Here is a 19251-nt window from a genome sequence, read left to right on the forward strand (position 1 = left end):
AAGGGTAGTTTTTAAAGGGTAGTCTTGGCATGGCCCTTGCCCTTGTATTATTTGAATAACATTATCCTTGAGACATCCAATTCAATTCCCCCATTTTTTGGTCTCCTTATTAAAAACCTTTGTTAGAGTGTCTACTTTTATCTAAAGCAGTGATTCTCTACCTCCCCTGCATCATTAGCATCATCTAGGGGAGTTTTTAAAACAATCCTGAAGCCCAACACCATACCCCAGACCAATTAAATCAGAATCTCTGAGTGCCACCTAGATATCAGTTTTAAAGCTTCCAGGTGATTCCAATAAACTGCCAAGGCTGAGAATCACTGATCTCTTTGCTGCTGCTGCTAAGTTGCTTCAGTCGTGTCCAACTCTGTCCGACCCCGTAGACGGCAGCCCACCAGGATCCGCCGTCCTTGGGATTCTCCAGGCAAGAACACTGGAGTGGGTTGCCATTTCCTCCTCCAATGCATGAAAGTGAAAAGTGAAAGTGAAGTTGCTCAGTCATGTCTGACTCTTAGTGACCCCGTGGAGTGCAGCCCACCAGGCTCCTCCATCCATGGGGTTTTCCAGGCAAGAGTACTGGAGTGGGTTGCCATTGCCTTCTCTGACTGATCTCTTTAAAGGGCTCCAATTGTCTTATGAAATTTGTTAGAGCCCTCATTGTGAGTTTAGGTTTCAGTAAATTAATAACCTTCTTTCCCAGTCTCCAAGGTATGTTTTTTATATCCTAAGAGTTTTCAAAAGTTTTTTATATGTCAATATTTGATGCTGAGAGACGACAGAAAGAAGGCTCTACATTTAAAATATTAATTCTATGTTTCTGATCTTTCATATTTCTAATTGCCATTTTAATCTCCTAGGTACACTGATAAATAAGTTTTCCTGGTGGGTCAGTGGTAAAGAACCTGCCTGCCAAAGCAGGAGATGTAGGTTTAATCCCTGGGTTGGGAAGATCCCCTGGAGAAGGAAATGGAAACCCACTCCAGTATTCTTGACAGGAGAATTCCATGGACTCAGGAGCCTGGTGGACTATGGTCCATGGGGTCAAAAAGTCTGACACGACTTAGTGACTAAACAACAACACTGATAATACATGAATACAATCTGAAACTGAAATTCTCTTTTGAGTCCTACCCACAAATGCTACATGTAGAAATATATCTCCACATAGGTAAATGAATATAAAGATTAACAACATTGAAATCACACTACATAAATATATTATCTTACAACTTGAATTTTTGTCTAACAAAATATCTTAAAGATAGTTCCAAGTAACCAATATCTGCAATCTACACGATTGTTTTTAACTGTTCTATAGTATTTTAATAACATTTTATAATATAAAACCACCATAATTTATTTACTCGTTTCTTTATTGCTGGACATTTAGACTTTCTATTCTCTGTTGTCTCTATTACAAACAATACTTCTATGAACACCTCTACATATATATTTTTCAAATGTATACTATGCCATATATACATAAAAGTGTTCATACCAACTTCAGGGTCTGGGAAATTTAAGTTTCATATGGAATGTTTCGTAAACATCATTGTCCCTGCCATAATTGGAATAATTGTCATTTTCTGATTGATTTATTGGAATCCTTTGTATTTTATGGATACTACATGTATAATATTGTATGGATATATTATATTGTATGTCTACCATATAGATAATATTTCCTACAAATCCTTTGCTTCTGTTTTAGCATCATTCATGGCATCAGTTACCATACATCATTTATCACACATGTTTTCACTTTTATGTAGTAAAGTCAGTCAATCTTTCCCTTTAGAGCTTTAGGATTTATTTTATATTTACATTTTGTGGAAGGTTTAGTCCATCCCTGAGAATATAAAAATATTCTCCTATATTTTCTCATTATTTTATAGATTTTTGCCTTTTAGACCTCAAATCCATCTGGAATTTATTTTTATATGTGGTATAAAGTAGAAACCTAAACTTAGATTATTTATATATTTTTATGCTGTGAAAAGAAGAGAAGCGAAAAGCAAAGGAGAAAAGGAAAGATATAAACATGTGAATACAGAGTTCCAAAGAATAGCAAGAAGAGATAAGAAAGCCTTCTTCAGTGATCAATGCAAAGAAATAGAGGCAAACAACAGAATGGGAAAGACTAGAGATCTCTTCAAGAAAATCAGAGATACCAAAGGAACATTTCATGCAAAGATGGGCTTGATAAAGGACAGAAATGGTATGGACCTAACAGAAGCAGAAGATACTAAGAAGAGATGGCAAGAATACACAGAAGAACTGTACAAAAAAGATCTACATGACCCAGATAATCACGATGGTGTGATCACTGACCTAGAGCCAGACATCCTGGAATGTGAAGTCAAGTGGACCTTAGAAAGCATCACTATGAACAAAGCTAGTGGAGGTGATGGAATTCCAGTTGAGCTATTCCAAATCCTGAAAGATGATGCTGTGGAAGTGCTGCACTCAATATGCCAGCAAATTTGGAAAACTCAGCAGTGGCCACAGGACTGGAAAAGGGCAGTTTTCATTCCAATCCCAAAGAAAGGCAATGCCAAAGAATGCTCAAACTACCGCACAATTGCACTCATCTCACACGCTAGTAAAGTAATGCTCAAAATTTTCCAAGCCAGGCTTCAGCAATATGTGAACCATGAACTTCCTGATGTTCAAGCTGGTTTTAGAAAAGGCAGAGGAACCAGAGATCAAATTGCCAACATCCGCTGGATTATGGAAAAAGCAAGAGAGTTTCAGAAAAACATCTATTTCTGCCTTATTGACTATGCCAAAGCCTTTGTGTGGATCACAATCAACTGTGGACAATTCTGAAAGAGATGGGAATACCAGACCACCTGATCTGCCTCTTGAGAAATTTGTATGCAGGTCAGGAAGCAACAGTTAGAACTGGACATGGAACAACAGACTGGTTCCAAATAGGAAAAGGAGTACGTCAAGGTTGTATATTGTCACCCTGTTTATTTAACTTATATGCAGAGTACATCATGAGAAATGCTGGACTGGAAGAAGCACAAGCTGGAATCAAGATTGCTGGGAGAAATATCAGTAACCTCAGATATGCAGATGACACTTCCCTTATGGCAGAAAGTGAAGAGGAACTAAAAAACCTCTTGATGAAAGTGAAAGTGGAGAGTGAAAAAGTTGGCTTAAAGCTCAACATTCAGAAAACAAAGATCATGGCATCCGGTCCCATCACTTCATGGGAAATAGATGGGGAAACAGTGGAAACAGCATCAGACTTTATTTTGGGGGGCTCCAAAATCACTGCAGGTGGTGACTGCAGCCATGAAATCAAAAGACACTTACTCCTTGGAAGGAAAGTTATGAACAACCTAGATAGCATATTCAAAAGCAGAGACATTACTTTGCCAACAAAGGTTCGTCTAGTCAAGGCTATGGTTTTTCCTGTGGTCATGTATGGATGTGAGAGTTGGACTGTGAAGAAAGCTGAGGGCCGAAGAATTGATGCTTTTGAACTGTGGTGTTGGAGAAGACTCTTGAGAGTCCCTTGGACTGCAAGGAGATCCAACCAGTCCATCCTAAAGGAGATCAGCCCTGGGATTTCTTTGGAAGGAATGATGCTAAAGCTGAAACTCCAGTACTTTGGCCACCTCATGCAAAGAGTTGACTCATTGGAAAAGACTCTGATGCTGGGAGGGATTGGGGGCAGGAGGAGAAGGGGACGACAGGGGATGAGATGGCTGGATGGCATCACTGACTCAATGGATGTGAGTCTCAGTGAATTCCGGGAGTTGGTGATGGACAGGGAGGCCAGGCGTGATGGGATTGATGGGGTCACAAAGAGTCGGACACGACTGAACAACTAAACTGAACTGATATATGGAAAAGTGCTAAATTCATTCATTAAAGATGTCTGGTTTTCTTCAATTAACCACAATCTTTTATGTTTTGAGTACCTGATTTTTGTTGTAAAATCTCCTGTGTATCTTGGCTCCACCTTACTTCTTCTGATCACTCTCTGAGCTATTGGAGAGACTGAGTTCCAGGCTTAAGTCCTCAGTTTTGTCTGCTGAATAAAATAAAATTCTCAACAAGAAGGTTGTACATTCTTTTCAATCAACATCAGGCAGCAAAACAAATTTGTTTGTATTCTCTGAGTACAATAAATAATCTCTAGCTACTTACAAAAAGATACATTTCGTTAGGTGAAATAACCTATGGTGCATCCAGGCAATGGGATATTATTCAGCAATTAAAAAAAAAAAAATGAGCTGCCAAGCCATGAAAACACATGGAAGAAATTTCAATGCAAATACTAACTGAAAGAAGCCAATCTGAAAAGACTACAGTGTATTTTAACAGTGTATTCCAGAAAAAGTAAAACTATGGAGACACTAAAAAGATCAGTAATTACCAGAAGTTGGGGAAGGAAAGAATGAAGAAATGGAGCACAGGAATTTTAAAGCAGTAAAAATTTCCTATGTGATACTATAAAGATGGATACACGTCATTTTATTTTTGTTGAAACACCTAGAAGGTACACCACCAGAATGAGGCTTAATGTTAACTATAGACTTTGGGTGATAATGTATCAATATGGGGAAGGGTAATCCTGGGGGAGCTATGTATATGTAAGGGCAGGGGAGAGAAGAAAACTCTCTGTACTTTCTGATGAATTTTCCTGTGAACCTATAACTGCTATAAAAAATAAAGTACATTTAAATGGAAAATATGAAAGAAAAAACTACAAAATATAACTGAAAGTCCTCATTGTTATGCCAAATATACTTGAGGATAGTGTGGATTAGAGAAGCTAAATAAGTTGCCCCAATTCACCTACTTTTTCCCTATAAATTTCAATGAGCCCTGACTTTTGTATCTTTTTCATCTGGATTAAGAAGCTGAAGCAATAAAATGTTTAAGGAAGGCAAACAAAAAGCAATTGAAAAATGAGGCTCAAAAAAGTTAACCCTTGCAAAACCTCATACAGCTTTTAAGAAGCAGAGCTAGTATTCAAATCCATTCAGTCTGACTCCAGATCTTGTACCTTATTCCCTTCCCTGTAACAATAACCTGCACCTAGATACAATCATCCATGCAGACACAGAACCTCAGAGATGTCAGAGGCCATCCCCTTTCCTTCCAGCCAAAATGCTGACATGCACAGGAGAACAGGTATGAACAGAGAGCACATAGAGGGTATCAGCACACACATGTACATAGCACACATACACGTGCACAAAAACACTTCCACCCCTCCAGCACCACAGTCCTACTTCCCTTCCCAGGTGTAGAGACTATACCTCCAGAGCTCAGATTCCCCAGTCTCTTGGGCACAGAGCTCAGTGAGGGCATCAGGACTGTTCTCTCCTGGGAAGGCTTCAGGGATGATCCCCTGAGGGCTCTGGCTTGTGGGGGTTGTGGGGGAGGACACACCTCTGGGTCTCCCTTCTATCAACAGTTCCCACTGTAGGCAGAGAGAAGAACCAGTGCAGTTCTGAATGTAGATCTCACCTGCCTCCTTCCTCAGAGGTTCAGAGCCTGAGCATAACCTGCTGGCAGGACCCCAGGCCTGACCAGGACCCTGAGTCTCCTCTGTCAGGTCCACAGGTAGGCAGCATGATGGACCTTTAAGAACAGAGACGAGGGGTTAACATCTTTACATGACATTTTCCTAATCCTTTCTTCTCTCCTTCATCTCAAAGGCCAGTAAACACTGCCTCTTCTTTTTTTTCCCCTCTCTCTGCTTTTCATCACATATCACACATTTTTGGAGAAGCTTCTCTGTGTAAAGTGCTGGCCCCTGTCTTAAAGGGCACAAAACGGAGTCAGCAGGAGAACAAGTGAATGAGACAGTTAAGATAGTGCAGGTGCTAAGGGGATACATCCTGAATCCAGCTTCCACCACCACCTAGCTGTGTGGCCTTAACCAGGTCACTTCAGTTCCCTCTGCCTCACTTTCATTACCTATAAAATGAGACACTATAATGACTAAATGTCTTAATATGTGTGAAGTGCTTAGAGCAGTGTCTGGCATGTATAAGCACTATGGAATTGTTAGCTATTATATGACCGTGATGGAGAATGTACATGGAAAGGGGCCGCAGTGACGTGGGGGTCTCAAGGTGGAGGCATCTGGGGAAGGCATGGCCAGCTCAGTGGAGGAACAAGAGATCTGTTTTCAGAAGTCCCACTTTAAGCACCTCTGGTGGATCAGTATGTTGAGACAGAGGGAAGACAATACAGAAAGGAATCCAATAGGCATATTTGAAAAGTCCACCTGCCTTGGCATCTAGAATGGAACAGCTGGGAAGGGCTAGGTAAAGCTTTAGTCTGCTATAGGAGTGAAAACTAGGCAGAAAGGAGAGATTTCAGAAAGTTGGGGAGGGAAAGTCCATCCTGAAAAGCACCCTGCAGACCCTTATGTAGGTTATATCACTGCAGGAGACTATACACTCATGTGTCTTACTGCTGGTAGTGGGAACAGCCCAGGGGCGGGGGTGGGGGTGTCCAGGAGAAATTTTAAGATCAGGTTCTGATGGTGGGAAAGCAGAAAATCAATTTTCACTCAGAATCTGCCAGAGCTGCAGTCCAACCATTCCTCTCCAAAGAGAAGGGAGAAAGCTGAGCATAAAGATTTATGGAATGAGAGGTAGAAATGGGTGCAGGAAGCAGGGGAAATGACAGGATCCCAATGTGTGGGAGACAAGGATGGAGGAGGAGGAGCAGGTGAGCAAGGATGCTGAAGGCAGTTTGCAGGAAGAAGGACTGCTGCCTACAAAGGACTGGCCACTGTCGCTCTCTACGATAGGATGATGGTTTGGGGAAGAAGTCTGATAAAGTAGTTTAAAACATGCGATTTGAAATCAGACATACCTAGATTTAAGTGTCAGATATACTAGCTTTGTGACCCTCTGAACATCAGTCTCTCAATCTATAAAAAAGCGTTGATAATGCTACTAACATCACAGTGCTATTGTGTGGATTACGAGACAAGTGCTAAGCACAGAATCTGTTCAGTAAACGTCCAGTAATTTTCTGCACTTTTCAGCTGTCCTTGCCTACTCATGGGAGCAGGTACATGGATATTGGGTAATTTTGCACCAATGTATTGCCTGGTGACTCAGACACAACTTAGCGACTAAACTATCGCCACCATTGCCTGGTGGCTCAGACCGTAAAGAATTTGCCTGCAATGTGGGAGATTCAGGTTCGAACCCTGGGTTGGGAAATCCCCTGGACAAGGGAATGGCTGTTCACTCCAGTATTCTCGCTTGGAGAATTCCATGGGCAGAGGAGCCTGGCAGGCTACAATCCATGGGGTCGCAAAGAATGGGACACGACTGTGACTAATGCTTATTACCTACCAAACATGTTTATTTCCTATTTGGGAAGTGCATTTTGTGTTCCCAGTTCCTATTCTCTGGTCAGGTGGGCTGGTGCTGAAGAAACTGACCTAGCATAAGTGGTTAGGAATCAAAGAAAGGAAAATCCATCTGAGATGGCAACTATCCACAAAGTAGAAAATTTCAGTGGAGAAAGTAGACCACTAAAGAAATAGTCTTTATTTCCCAGTTATCAAGGAAGGGAGCAAACCTTTCAAGTATGGATAGTGTGATATTAAAGGCTTGCAAAAGTTCTGTCCCTCCTGGTCTTTCCCAGTCACAAACTGATGACAAACCCTGTTATTTAAATGTCATTTTTCTAGCTTATTGTATGAGCAATGAAAGTAAACACCTGTGGGTGGCTCAGTGGTAAAGAATCCACCTGCCAATGCAGGACATACAAGAGATCTACGTTCGATCCCTGGGTCAGGAAGATCTCCTGGAGGAGGGCATGGCAATCCACTCCAGTATTATTGCCTAGGAAATCCCTTGGACAGAGGAGCCTGGCAGGCTCCAGCCCATGGGGTCACCAAGAGTCAGACACGACTTAACGACTGGGCACACACAGCCCATACAGAAAGCTTTACCAAACACTCACTCAACTATCTTTTTTCTTTTTTTACCAGTAATACAAAATGTTTTATTACTAACCACAATCAATTCCATTTATATAGTACTTTACCATATGAAATCTGTTAGCATAAATTATCTTAAATAACAGGAAGATGGTGAATGAATGTAGGGAATTAATAAGGAACTTATACATAATCCAATCAAATCACAGAACTATGCTTTTGAAAGAAATGAAGTGCTTCCATTTTTACTCTTAAATTGACTGTGAATCAAAACCCCATGTTTCTTCATAATCATCAGAAAGCCTTGATAAGGCAGCATCCTACCTCTGCCTCATGTGGGTCATGCGATACCAACACCATGGGAAAGAGGCTAAATATTTGGGAAGGGGCACAGGCAGTTCATTTCTGAATTCTAACATGCTCAGTCTCTTTTTTCCCTGTCTTATCTTTTATTTTTTTATTGTTATTTTCTATTGGAGGATAATTGCTTTACAATGTTGTGCTGGTCTCTGCTGAGCACTAACTTAAATCAGTCATAATTATATATATATATCCATCCCTTCCTCTTAAGCCTCCTTCCTCACCCCACCCCTCCACCCATTCCATCCCTCTAGGTCATCACAGAGCACTGGGCTCCCTATGTTATATAGCAGCTTCCTGATAGTTATTTATTTTACACATTATAGTGTATATATGTCAATGTTACTTTCTCAACTTGTCCTAGCCTCTCCTTCCCCCACTGTGCTTATAAGTCCGTTCTCTACTTCTGCGTTTCCATTTCTTCTCTGTAAATAGGTTCATAACAGAGCCTCAGAATACCATTGGTAACACAAGTTTACCTCCTTTATCTGTGCTGTGGTGGCAGCAAGCAGGTATTGCAAAGAAGTGCAATTGTCTTTTACCCATGACACTCAACCAACTACAGTCAAAATCACTGAATTCATTTCAGGTCTACCTTAGAAAAGTATTTAGGGACAGTCAATAGGGCAGGGTCCTATGTGTATTAAGTCGACAAACCTTCCAGGCTCTGTAATGCTGGGTTTTGGTTTCGTTTTACAGCTTTAATGATTGTATAATTGATATATAAAATCTACACATATTTAATGTATACAATTTGATAATTCTCAGTATATGCATATGTCTAATGTTATTTGAGTCTCCAAATGACAGAAGTAAGTGGGTAGAATGTTGAAAAACCCCATTTTATTGGTGGGTGCACTGAGGGGAAAGGACCTACCCAAAACATGAGGAAATAAACAAAGTTATCAATTTAAACTAAACGGGAAGGGGACTAACTACCACCCTGAAAAACGTCACATACATCTGAGGAATCCAGGTGCAGGACCAAGGCAGGTCAACCCTTTACCACTGGGAAAACAAAGTCTTAGACTGAGAAGGACGAGTCAGAGGGAGAGGAGGTGGATGAGGATTGAAACTCGCGGCTTCCTCCCTTACGGGCCTCCCCACCCCACCACCGTCTCCTTGGCTAGAGAACTCCCCTTCCTGTTCATCCCCAGTGAGCTAGTGGAGGGGAAGCAAGGGAGGCCCCAGAGGGGGAAAACAAAATTTTAAATAATATAGTTAATTAAGAGAAATAACCATAAGAAAACAGTCAGGACAATTAGAGAAAAGCAGTAAAGTTCCAAGGAATTGACAGTAATCTGCAAAGAGAGGACAACAGCGTCTCCTCACCTGAGCAGAAGTCTCAGCTTCTCTTCCTTCCCAGCTAAGGTTCCTAAATCCATCAGGATAACCCTAGATGGGATAGATCCTTGTACGCTGGCCAAGGAACACCTCATCAGTTACCCAGACCCGTTGATGACAGCTCAATTTGTGTTATATTTTGGTAACTTGATCTAAAGATCTTTCTAGACCTCATTGTTGCAGTGTCTATCCCTTCACCTCCGTTGAAATCAGCATTTTGGATCTAGATCTTCATGGAATTCTTGTGAAGAGAGAGGCCTTTGCAGTTACCCAGTCCTGAGGGTACAAGTTTCATGAAAAGGAATGCAACTTTACATAATCATAGACAGGGCAAAATAAGCATTAAAGAAGCCACCAGGGACAGAAACAAATTGGATCCATTTTTAAATGGTTTTACATAGAACCTGGACCAAGGCCCATGTCTTGTCTTTGCAGAATTATTTTCCGGGATGCAAATGGATTCAGATGTCAATCCTTGAACTAGAATCCCTTACTATAATGTTTTGGAAGTTGGCAGATTTTTTTCAAAGATAAAAGCAGTTTTACATTGGGGGTTGCTGAGGTAGGCACAATAAGAAATCAGGCATAAAGCACAAGGAAAACTGTTTGAGTGGATTGGTTGCTACTCACTAAAGTTCTTCCCCGATCTCCAAATATGGAGGTCATGGCTTAGATATGAATGAGAGCCAGATACCTGTGGCTCCACCGTGTGAGCCAGTGAATTATGGCTAATTCGGCTGTTTCGGCCACTGGTTGGCTGGATTTTAAACCATAAAACTTGGACATCTTTACAAAAGGAACATTGTGGCTACAAGCCTGAGCTTTAATGGAATATAAGTCCACACAGAAAACTTGAAAGTAACCAAAACTGAAGTCATCTACCTTCAGTTTAATCTGTGGATTTGTTCAAATACTAAAGATCCTCAGGTCTAGAATTCCAGCATCATTTATTCTTTTAAAATAAAATTTTAAGAACTTGGTCCATTGTATCAGTACCTCACAATCAAAGTTGGCAAATGATGGATGAGTGATTCAAGCAGCGTGCCCTTTGAAGGTGAAATCCATTTGAATGGAGCTGAAATGAACGTGAATATGCTGACTATATCCTGGAAGCATTTTTATACCATCTTGAAATTTCAACAAACTGGCTTTTGCCAGTTTATCCAGCTGTCTTTCAAGAATAAAAGTTGGGGTTTTCAAAAAAAAAAAAAAGACCCAGTGAAAAACACAGGGGAAAAATCCAGAGTCAAATGAATACATTGCCCAAGAGTGAGTCTCAGATTAGGAGTATCTACTAAAATTTTCTGTGCTCATATTCTCCAACTTTGCATTCCATCTCTTAGAATGTATTCTGTATCATACAAACTCTCTCATGAGTGCAAAATATTTATATAAAAAACATCCATTGTAACACTGTCTATGGAGGAGAAAAAGTATTATGAATAATATGACCCCATTTCTGAGTATGTGTGTATAGATAACTGTGTGTATAAAGTAACTGGAAAATATGCACATATCTCTAGCTCTCTGGGAAGTGGAATTTTAGGGAACATTCATCTTTAATTATAAAATTAATAAAAGAAACATGTGTCCCTTATTTTTTAATGTGAGCACATAATGTAAGGTGAAACATGGAAGGAACTCCACATTTCATCCCTTCATTCTCACTTCAGGAGGCAACTACAATACATACCCACACACACCACAACAAACACAACATATAAAGGAGATACCTTTCTTTACAAAAATAAGATTACTCTGTCTCCAGTGTTCTGCAACTCGCTTTTGTCACTTAACAAATTATCACAGACAGCAGTGTAACAGTGATAACACAGTTTAGCAATGAATAGCTCCTGCCAACTGCCATTGGACTGCCTGAATTCACATCTCAGCTCTACCACTTACTAACTGTGGGACCTGGTAAGTTAATTGACTTTGCTAAACTATATTTTAATCTGTAAAGTAGGAATAATGGTACATATCTCTCAAGATTTGGAGACATCAAAATGATAAGAGTCAAAGTACCTAGCATGTAGCATATATTGAGTGTTGACTAACATCAGTCATCTACATTCTTTAGAGACTGTGTGATAGTAAGTAATGCAAACTCATTATAATTATTACAATAATTCAACTATCTATGAATATTTAGGTTGGGTTATCATTGTCTTTTGTTTGTTTTATCATACTGTTTTATCTGGTATTATAAGCAATATTACAATAAAAAATATGTGTACATATCCTTGTGCTACACATATGACTATTTTAAAAGGATAGCTTCCTACAAGTGTAATCATTGGATAATGAGATGCAGGTTTTCAAATCTGATGGAGACTACCAAAAGGTTTATACTGATAATTGTCTCACCATCAGGTATGTGGAGGTCTTTTTCCCTTTGGATATTGTTCAAACAATTTTATGGATATTCTGATAAATGATAATTGTACTTAAGTCTAATTTCTATTTATGATTACCAATAAGGTTGAACACCTTACATGTTTTCTTTGGTAAATGTGTTGTAGATATTTCCTTTGAATCAATAGTTTATATTTTAGCCATTCTTGTGGTCTCTTTGGGGGCAATGTTCATATTTTTGAGTATGGTATTTTGTCATTCTTTTTTCTTGCCTGGAATGGCATCCCCATCCTGAGACCATAAAAATGTGCTCCTTTATTTTTTCCTAATTTATATATTTTATGTTTTTGATTTTTAATGTTTAGATAATTAATTCATATGGGTTTGTGCAGGTGAGAGAGAAATCCAGCATCATTTTTACCAAATGTTTAGCCAATTATCATAAATGTCACTTGATAGTCCGTCCTTTCTCCATTACTACGAAATGAATCCTTATTATATATTAAGTTCCATATAGATCTAGATCTATGTATACGTATAAATACAGGTATACGAACTTCTTTATTGGTCCATTGACTTTTTGCCGCTATATATACCATTACCTTTTTGTTTTTCATTTCTATGTCCTTTGATTTTCAGGTAAGAAAATTCACTGTCATTATCCTAATATTTTCAAAATTATCTCATCTTTTCTTAGCCATTTACACATCTAGATGACTTTTAGAATGACCTTCTCAATTCCATGAAAAACTCCCTTTCATATTGGGATTGGTATATATACACTATTGATACTGTGTATAAAATAGATAACTAATGAGAGCATACTGGATAGCACAGGGAAGTCTACTCAATGCTTATGGTGACCTAAATGGGAAGGAAATCCAAAAAAAAGGAAATAAATGTATATAGACAGCTGATTCACTTTGCTGTACAGCAGAAGTTAACACAACATTGTACAGCAACTATACTCCAATAAAAATTAATTTTAAAAGATAAAAAATATAAATCCTCTTGGGGTGTTGTTATAGGTGCATTGAATCATTAATTTGAAATTTTTTCAGATTTATTGAGATATAATTAGCATGTAATATTGCATAAATTTAAGGTGTACAATGTGATGTTTAATACACTGATATAGGGCAAAATGATTGCCACACTGGGGTTAATTAACACCTTGATCAACTCACACAATTACCTTTTTGTATGTGTGTGTGGTGGGAAGATCTAAGATCTACTCTCTTAAGAAGAATAATGGTCACCAGGGATGGGAGTTGGAAGAATGGGGAAAATGTTGTTAAAGAGTACAAAATTTGCAATCATTGCTAGAACAATAAGTGCAGGAGATCCAATACACAGCCTAACAATTACAGACAACAATACTAAGCTATGCATGTACCTCAAAAGTAGCTAAGAGACTAGATCTTAATTATATCCACCACACAAAAAGAAATGATAATTGTGTGTGGTGATAGAGGTATTAGCTAATGATATGCTGGTAAACAATTTTTAAAAAAAGATTAAAGGAGCTAGATTATAATCTGAAAAAAATGTATCAAATCAACAAATTGTACACCTTAATTTACATGTTATATGTCAATTTTATCTCAGTTTGAGCAATGTAGCTGAATAGTAGTAGCCAGAGGCCATCTGTGCCTTCTCTTCCATGATATTGGTGGGGATGGGATTCATATTCAAAGTTTTATATTCCTGCAGTAATTGAATGTTTAGTATGAGAACTTCAAAATTTTCAATTGGAAACAAATATTTATTTAAAGGAATAAACTCAGTGACATAGGCTAATCCTGGGGTAGAACAGTTGACTCTTGAATAATACAAAAATAAAGGACATTGACCCTTCCTGCAGTCAAAAATGCACATATAACTACACAGCATCCCATATCCATGGGTTCTACTTTCAAGGATTCAACCAACCAATACATCATGTGGTACTGTACTACATATTTATTGAAAAATCTACATATAAGTGGATCTGCACAATTCAAGCCCATGTTGTTCAGTGGTCAACTATACTCCTATTTTGAATGGCATCCCTGACCCTTAGTGCAGGAGACCCAGGTTCGATCCCTGGATTGAGAAGATCTCCCAGAGGAGGAAATGGCAACCCACTCCAGTATACTTGCCTGGAGAATTCCATGGACAGAGGATCCTGGTGGGCTACAGTCCATGGGGTCTCAAACAGTCGAACACGACTGAGTAACTAACACATCTGAAAGAAAAACTTAGATTTTAAGTGTCCAGATCATTGTAACCAAACAGAAGTGCTTAAGTAGATATTAAGCAGGCTTTTCTCTGAGGATACAACATTCTCAACTGAGCTCTGTGGAAAATGGGGAGCACTGATTAAATCTGATTCACACTTCTGTCCTACCCCCACCACCACCACCCCCACCTCTGCATATATGAGTAGGAAAGGATCTGAACGAGAGGACATCCAGGATGGGAGCCTCTTGTGTGAAAGCATCCTGATTCAGATTAGGACCCAGCAGTTTCTTCCCCTATTTTACAAGAAGAAAGGGAGGGGCATTAGGGAGTTGGTCAGGAAAGAACCTAGGAAGAATCTTTAAAAAGGGAACTGAGAACTCAGATAGATTAGGCTATATAGAACTCCCTAGAAACACATGGGAAATTTTTAGTTCTCGTTTATGAAGCAGCTTAAAATTATTTAACTTCCCCCTCATTGAGTTATAACTCCTTGTTTCCATAGTTTCTTGAAGAAAATAATCTAACAAAATGTGGTAGACTTCTTTTATTTTTTTTTCAATAGGCTGGAGATTAGGAAAGAAGCCATCCTCAGATTGCCCTTCGCATCTCTCCCACACCACCTTCAAACTCTGACCAGGGGTCAAGGACATGGAGCTGAAGAATGACAGCAGCAGCACTGAGGACTTTATCCTCCTGGGCATCTCTTCCAACCCCCAGATGCAGAAACCCCTCTTTGCTGTCTTCTTCGTCCTGTACCTGGTCACCCTGGTGGGGAATGGACTCATCATCCTGGCCATCCACTCTGACTCCCGGCTCCACACCCCTATGTACTTTTTCCTCAGCAACCTGTCCTTCATGGATATCTGCTTCACAACAGTCATTGTCCCCAAAATGCTGGTGAACTTACTCTCAGAGACAAAGTCTATCTCCTATGTGGGGTGCCTGGTCCAGATGTACTTCTTCATGGCTTTTGCAAATACTGACAGCTACCTGCTGGCCTCGATGGCCATTGACCGGCTGGTAGCCATCTGCAACCCCTTCCATTATGATGTGGTCATGAGCCCACGGCGTTGCCTCCTCCTGTTGCTGGGTTCATGCACCATCTCTCACCTGCACTCCATGCTGCGTGTGCTACTCATGTCCCGCCTGTCTTTCTGTGCCTCCCATGTCATCAAGCACTTCTTTTGTGATACCCAGCCTGTGCTCAAGCTCTCCTGCTCTGACACTTCATCCAGCCAGATTGTGGTGATGACCGAGACCCTGGCTGTCATCGCCACCCCTTTCCTGTGCATTCTCTTCTCCTACCTGAGAATCATCATCACGGTGCTCAAAATCCCCTCTGCAGCTGGGAAGTGGAAGGCCTTCTCCACCTGTGGCTCCCACCTCACTGTGGTGGTCTTCTTCTATGGGAGTGTCATCTATGTGTATTTTAGGCCACTGTCCATGTACTCAGTGGTGAAGGACCGGGTAGCCACAGTTATGTACACAATAGTGACACCCATGTTGAACCCTTTCATCTACAGCCTGAGGAACAAAGATATGAAGAGGGGTCTGAGGAAATTAAGAGACAGAATTCACTCATAGAAAAACATCAAGAGTGATTGTCATCTTTGGGAGATGACCTAAGAAATGATCAGGTTATCCTTCCTGTGTATCCATTTTTCACATGGTACCCAAAGAGGTGCTGTTGAATCACAGTAAGATCACTGATCTGAAAGTCAGATCATTTAGCCTCTATCAATGACCTTGAACAAGTATACGTTCAATCCCTGACCAAGTATTGCAAGAAATCCAGATTTAGGAAAACAGTTTCTGCCACCCATATGGTGGAATAATAAAACTATCCCAAAAGAACTCTTTCATGTGCTTCACACTGGCTGCTGCTGCTGCTGCTGCTAAGTCGCTTCAGTCGTGTCCGGCTCTGTGCAACCCCATAGACGGCAGCCCACCAGGCTCCCCAGTCCCTGGGATTCCCCAGGCAAGAGTATGGGAGTGGGTTTCCATTTCCTTTTCCAATGCATGAAAGTGAAAAGTGAAAGTGAAGTCTCTCAGTCATGTCTGACTCTTAGCGACGTCATGGACTGCAGCCTACCAGGCTCCTCCGTCCATGGGATTTTCCAAACAAGAGTACTGGAGTGGGTTGCCATTGCCTTCTCCAGTGCTCAAGAAATCATGAAGTCCTGTTATTTTAAAAATATGAAATAACATGGGTTTGATAGAAAATAGGGAAAGATTTCTTGGAATAATGACCTAAGATTGTCCTTAAAAATAATTTGAATTTTGAAAAGAAGATTCAATAGACAAGGAGATGAGCAGAGTATTTCAAAGAATGGGAACAATTTTTCTCAGTATATAAAAATAGACCCTAAGGATTAAAGATCTAAATGTAAGACCTGATCCATAAAACTTCTAAAGCAAAACATAGAACAGCCTTTGACATAAATTGTAGTGATATATTTTTTCAGATCTTTCTCCTAAGACAAAATAAATAAAGGCAAAAATGTTTTAATGAAAAAGTTATGACCAACCTAGAGAGCATATTGAAAAGCAGAGACATTACTTTGCCAACAAAGGTCCGTCTAGTCAAGGCTATGGTTTTTCCAGTGGTCATGTATGGATGTGAGAGTTGGACTGTGAAGAAAGCTGAGCGCCAAAGAACTGATGCTTTTGAACTGTAGTGTTGGAGAAGACTCTTGATAGTCCTTTGGACTGCAAGGATATCCAACCAGTCCATTCTAAAGGAGATCAGTCCTGGATGTTCTTTGGAAGGACTGATGCTAAAGCTGAAACTCCAGTACTTTGGCCAATTCATGCGAAGAGTTGACTCATTGGGAAAGACTCTGATGCTGGGAGGGATTGGGGGCAGGAGGAGAAGGGGACGACAGAGGATGAGCTGGCTGGATGGCATCACCGACTTGATGGACAGGAGTTTGAGTGAACTCCGGGAGTTGGTGATGGACAGGGAGGCCTGGTGTGCTGTGATTCATGGGGTTGCAAAGAGTTGGACATGACTGAGCGACTGAACTGAACTGAAGTAAACTTAAAAACTTTTGCACAGCAAAAGAAACCATTGACAAAATGAAAAGATAACCTACTAAATAGGAGGAAATGCTTAGTTGTTATCCAAAATATATAAACATCTCATACAACTCAACATCAAAAAACAACAGTACAATTAAAAAATGGGCATAAAACCTGAACTGACATTTTTCCAAAGATATACAGATGGCCAACAGGAATTTGAAAAGATACTCAACATCTCTAATCATCAGAGATTACAAATCAAAACCACAATGAGATATCCCCTCATACCTGTCAACAGGGTGATCGTCAAAGTCTACAACTAAGGAATGTTATCAAGGCTGTAGAGAAAAGGGATCCCAAGTACACTCTCAGTGGGAATGTAAATTTGTGCAGCCACTGTGGAAAACAGCATGGAATTTCCTCAAAAAAATAAAAATAGAAATACCATGCATGTGTAGTAAGTCACTTCAGTTGTTTCAGACTCTGTGTGACCCTATGAACTGTAGCCTGCCAGGATGCTCTGTCCATGGGATTCTCCAGACAAGAATACTGGAGTGGGTTGCCATGCCCTCCTCCAGGGGATCTTCCAGACCCAGGGATCAGACCCATGTCTCCTGCGTCTCCTTCACTGCAGGCAGATTCTTTACTACTGAGCCACTGGGAAAGCCCAGAAATAACATATAATGCAGTAATTCTACTCTTAGGAATAGATCAAAGAAGTAAGAACACTAATTTGAAAAGATGCATGCACCCCCAATGTTCACAGCACACTATTCATAATAGCCATGATAGAAGAAAAAGCTAAGCATTCCTAAAAAGATGAATGGATAAAGAAGATGTGATACACACACACACACACACACACACACACTTTTCAGGTGGCTCAATGGTAAAGAATCTGCCTTCCCATGCAGGAGATGTAAGAAACACAGGTTCAATTCCTGGGTCAGGAAGATTCCCTGGGGTTCCCTGGAATAGGAAATGGAAACCCACTCCAATATTCTTGCCTGAAAAATTCCATGGACAGAGGAGCCTGGTGGTCTACAGTCCATGGGGACTCAAGAGTTCAACATAACTGAGTGACTGAACACACACACAAACATACCTGCATACACAATGGAATACTACTCAGCCATACAAAAGAATAAAAACACTGCCATTTGCAACACTGTGGATGGACCTATACGATGGACCTTAAATAAGCCGAGCAAAGAAACAAATATTCTGTTATCACTTCTGTGTGGAATCTAAACATAAAATGAATGAATATTTTAATAAGAACAGAAACAGACTCAAAGATATAGAAAACAAACTAGTGGTTACCAGTGAACTAAGCCAAGTGGAGAGGGGCAATATAGCGGAAGAGACTCAAGAGATATAAACTACAATGTACAAAAAAAAAAAAAAGAATATATTGTACATCACAGGGAACTATAGCCATTATTTTTATACAGTAAACTCAGTATAATTTGCAAAAATATTGCAAATTATGAATCACTATGTTGAACACCTGAGACTAAAATAATAGAATAAATCAACTATACTTTAATTTAAAAAAAAAAAATAGTGGAAACTAGCCAAGCAGGTAAAAGCAATAAACCCTGGGATGTACTTGAGAGGCCGAGAAAAGCACTGTAGAGCTTGTTCAATTTGAGAGCAGGGAGACTAGGATGAGAACACAGAGGTTGCCACTAAGCAGTCAGTCACTCCAGCTGCCCCCAGCCATGCACCCCGAGGAGACTCAGGATGAAAAAATACAGGATACTGGCCCCAGATAGCTGAGTGCACAGCAAAGGAATGACTTCCTAGAGTCCAGACTTTGCATCTTCCCATCTGGTCCCACTTCATGGCAAATAGATGGGGAAACAATGGAAACCATGACAGACTTTATTTTCTTGGGCTCCGAAATCACTGCAGATGGTGACTGCAGCCATGAAATTAAAAGACGCTCACTCCTTGGAAGAAAAGCTATAATCAAACTAGACAGCATATTAAAAATCAGAGAC

General features: G+C 40.0%; 2 protein-coding genes across 3 annotated transcripts in view; one reads left to right on the forward strand and one right to left on the reverse strand.

The window, feature by feature from the left end:
- The window catches only part of OR1B1 (olfactory receptor family 1 subfamily B member 1), a 184991-nt gene that overhangs the window by 66570 nt on the left and 99170 nt on the right, over nucleotides 1-19251 (reverse strand). The gene's annotated exons all lie outside the window — the stretch shown is intronic.
- On the forward strand, nucleotides 14855-15805 carry LOC109565849 (olfactory receptor 1L4). Its single transcript, XM_019969800.2, has one exon. It carries the CDS (start codon nucleotides 14870-14872, stop codon nucleotides 15803-15805), a length of 936 nt encoding a protein of 311 aa, XP_019825359.2. The 5' UTR covers nucleotides 14855-14869.

The sequence above is a fragment of the Bos indicus genome, chromosome 11, assembly GCF_029378745.1.
Source record: "Bos indicus isolate NIAB-ARS_2022 breed Sahiwal x Tharparkar chromosome 11, NIAB-ARS_B.indTharparkar_mat_pri_1.0, whole genome shotgun sequence".
Classification (NCBI taxonomy): Eukaryota; Metazoa; Chordata; class Mammalia; order Artiodactyla; family Bovidae; genus Bos; species Bos indicus.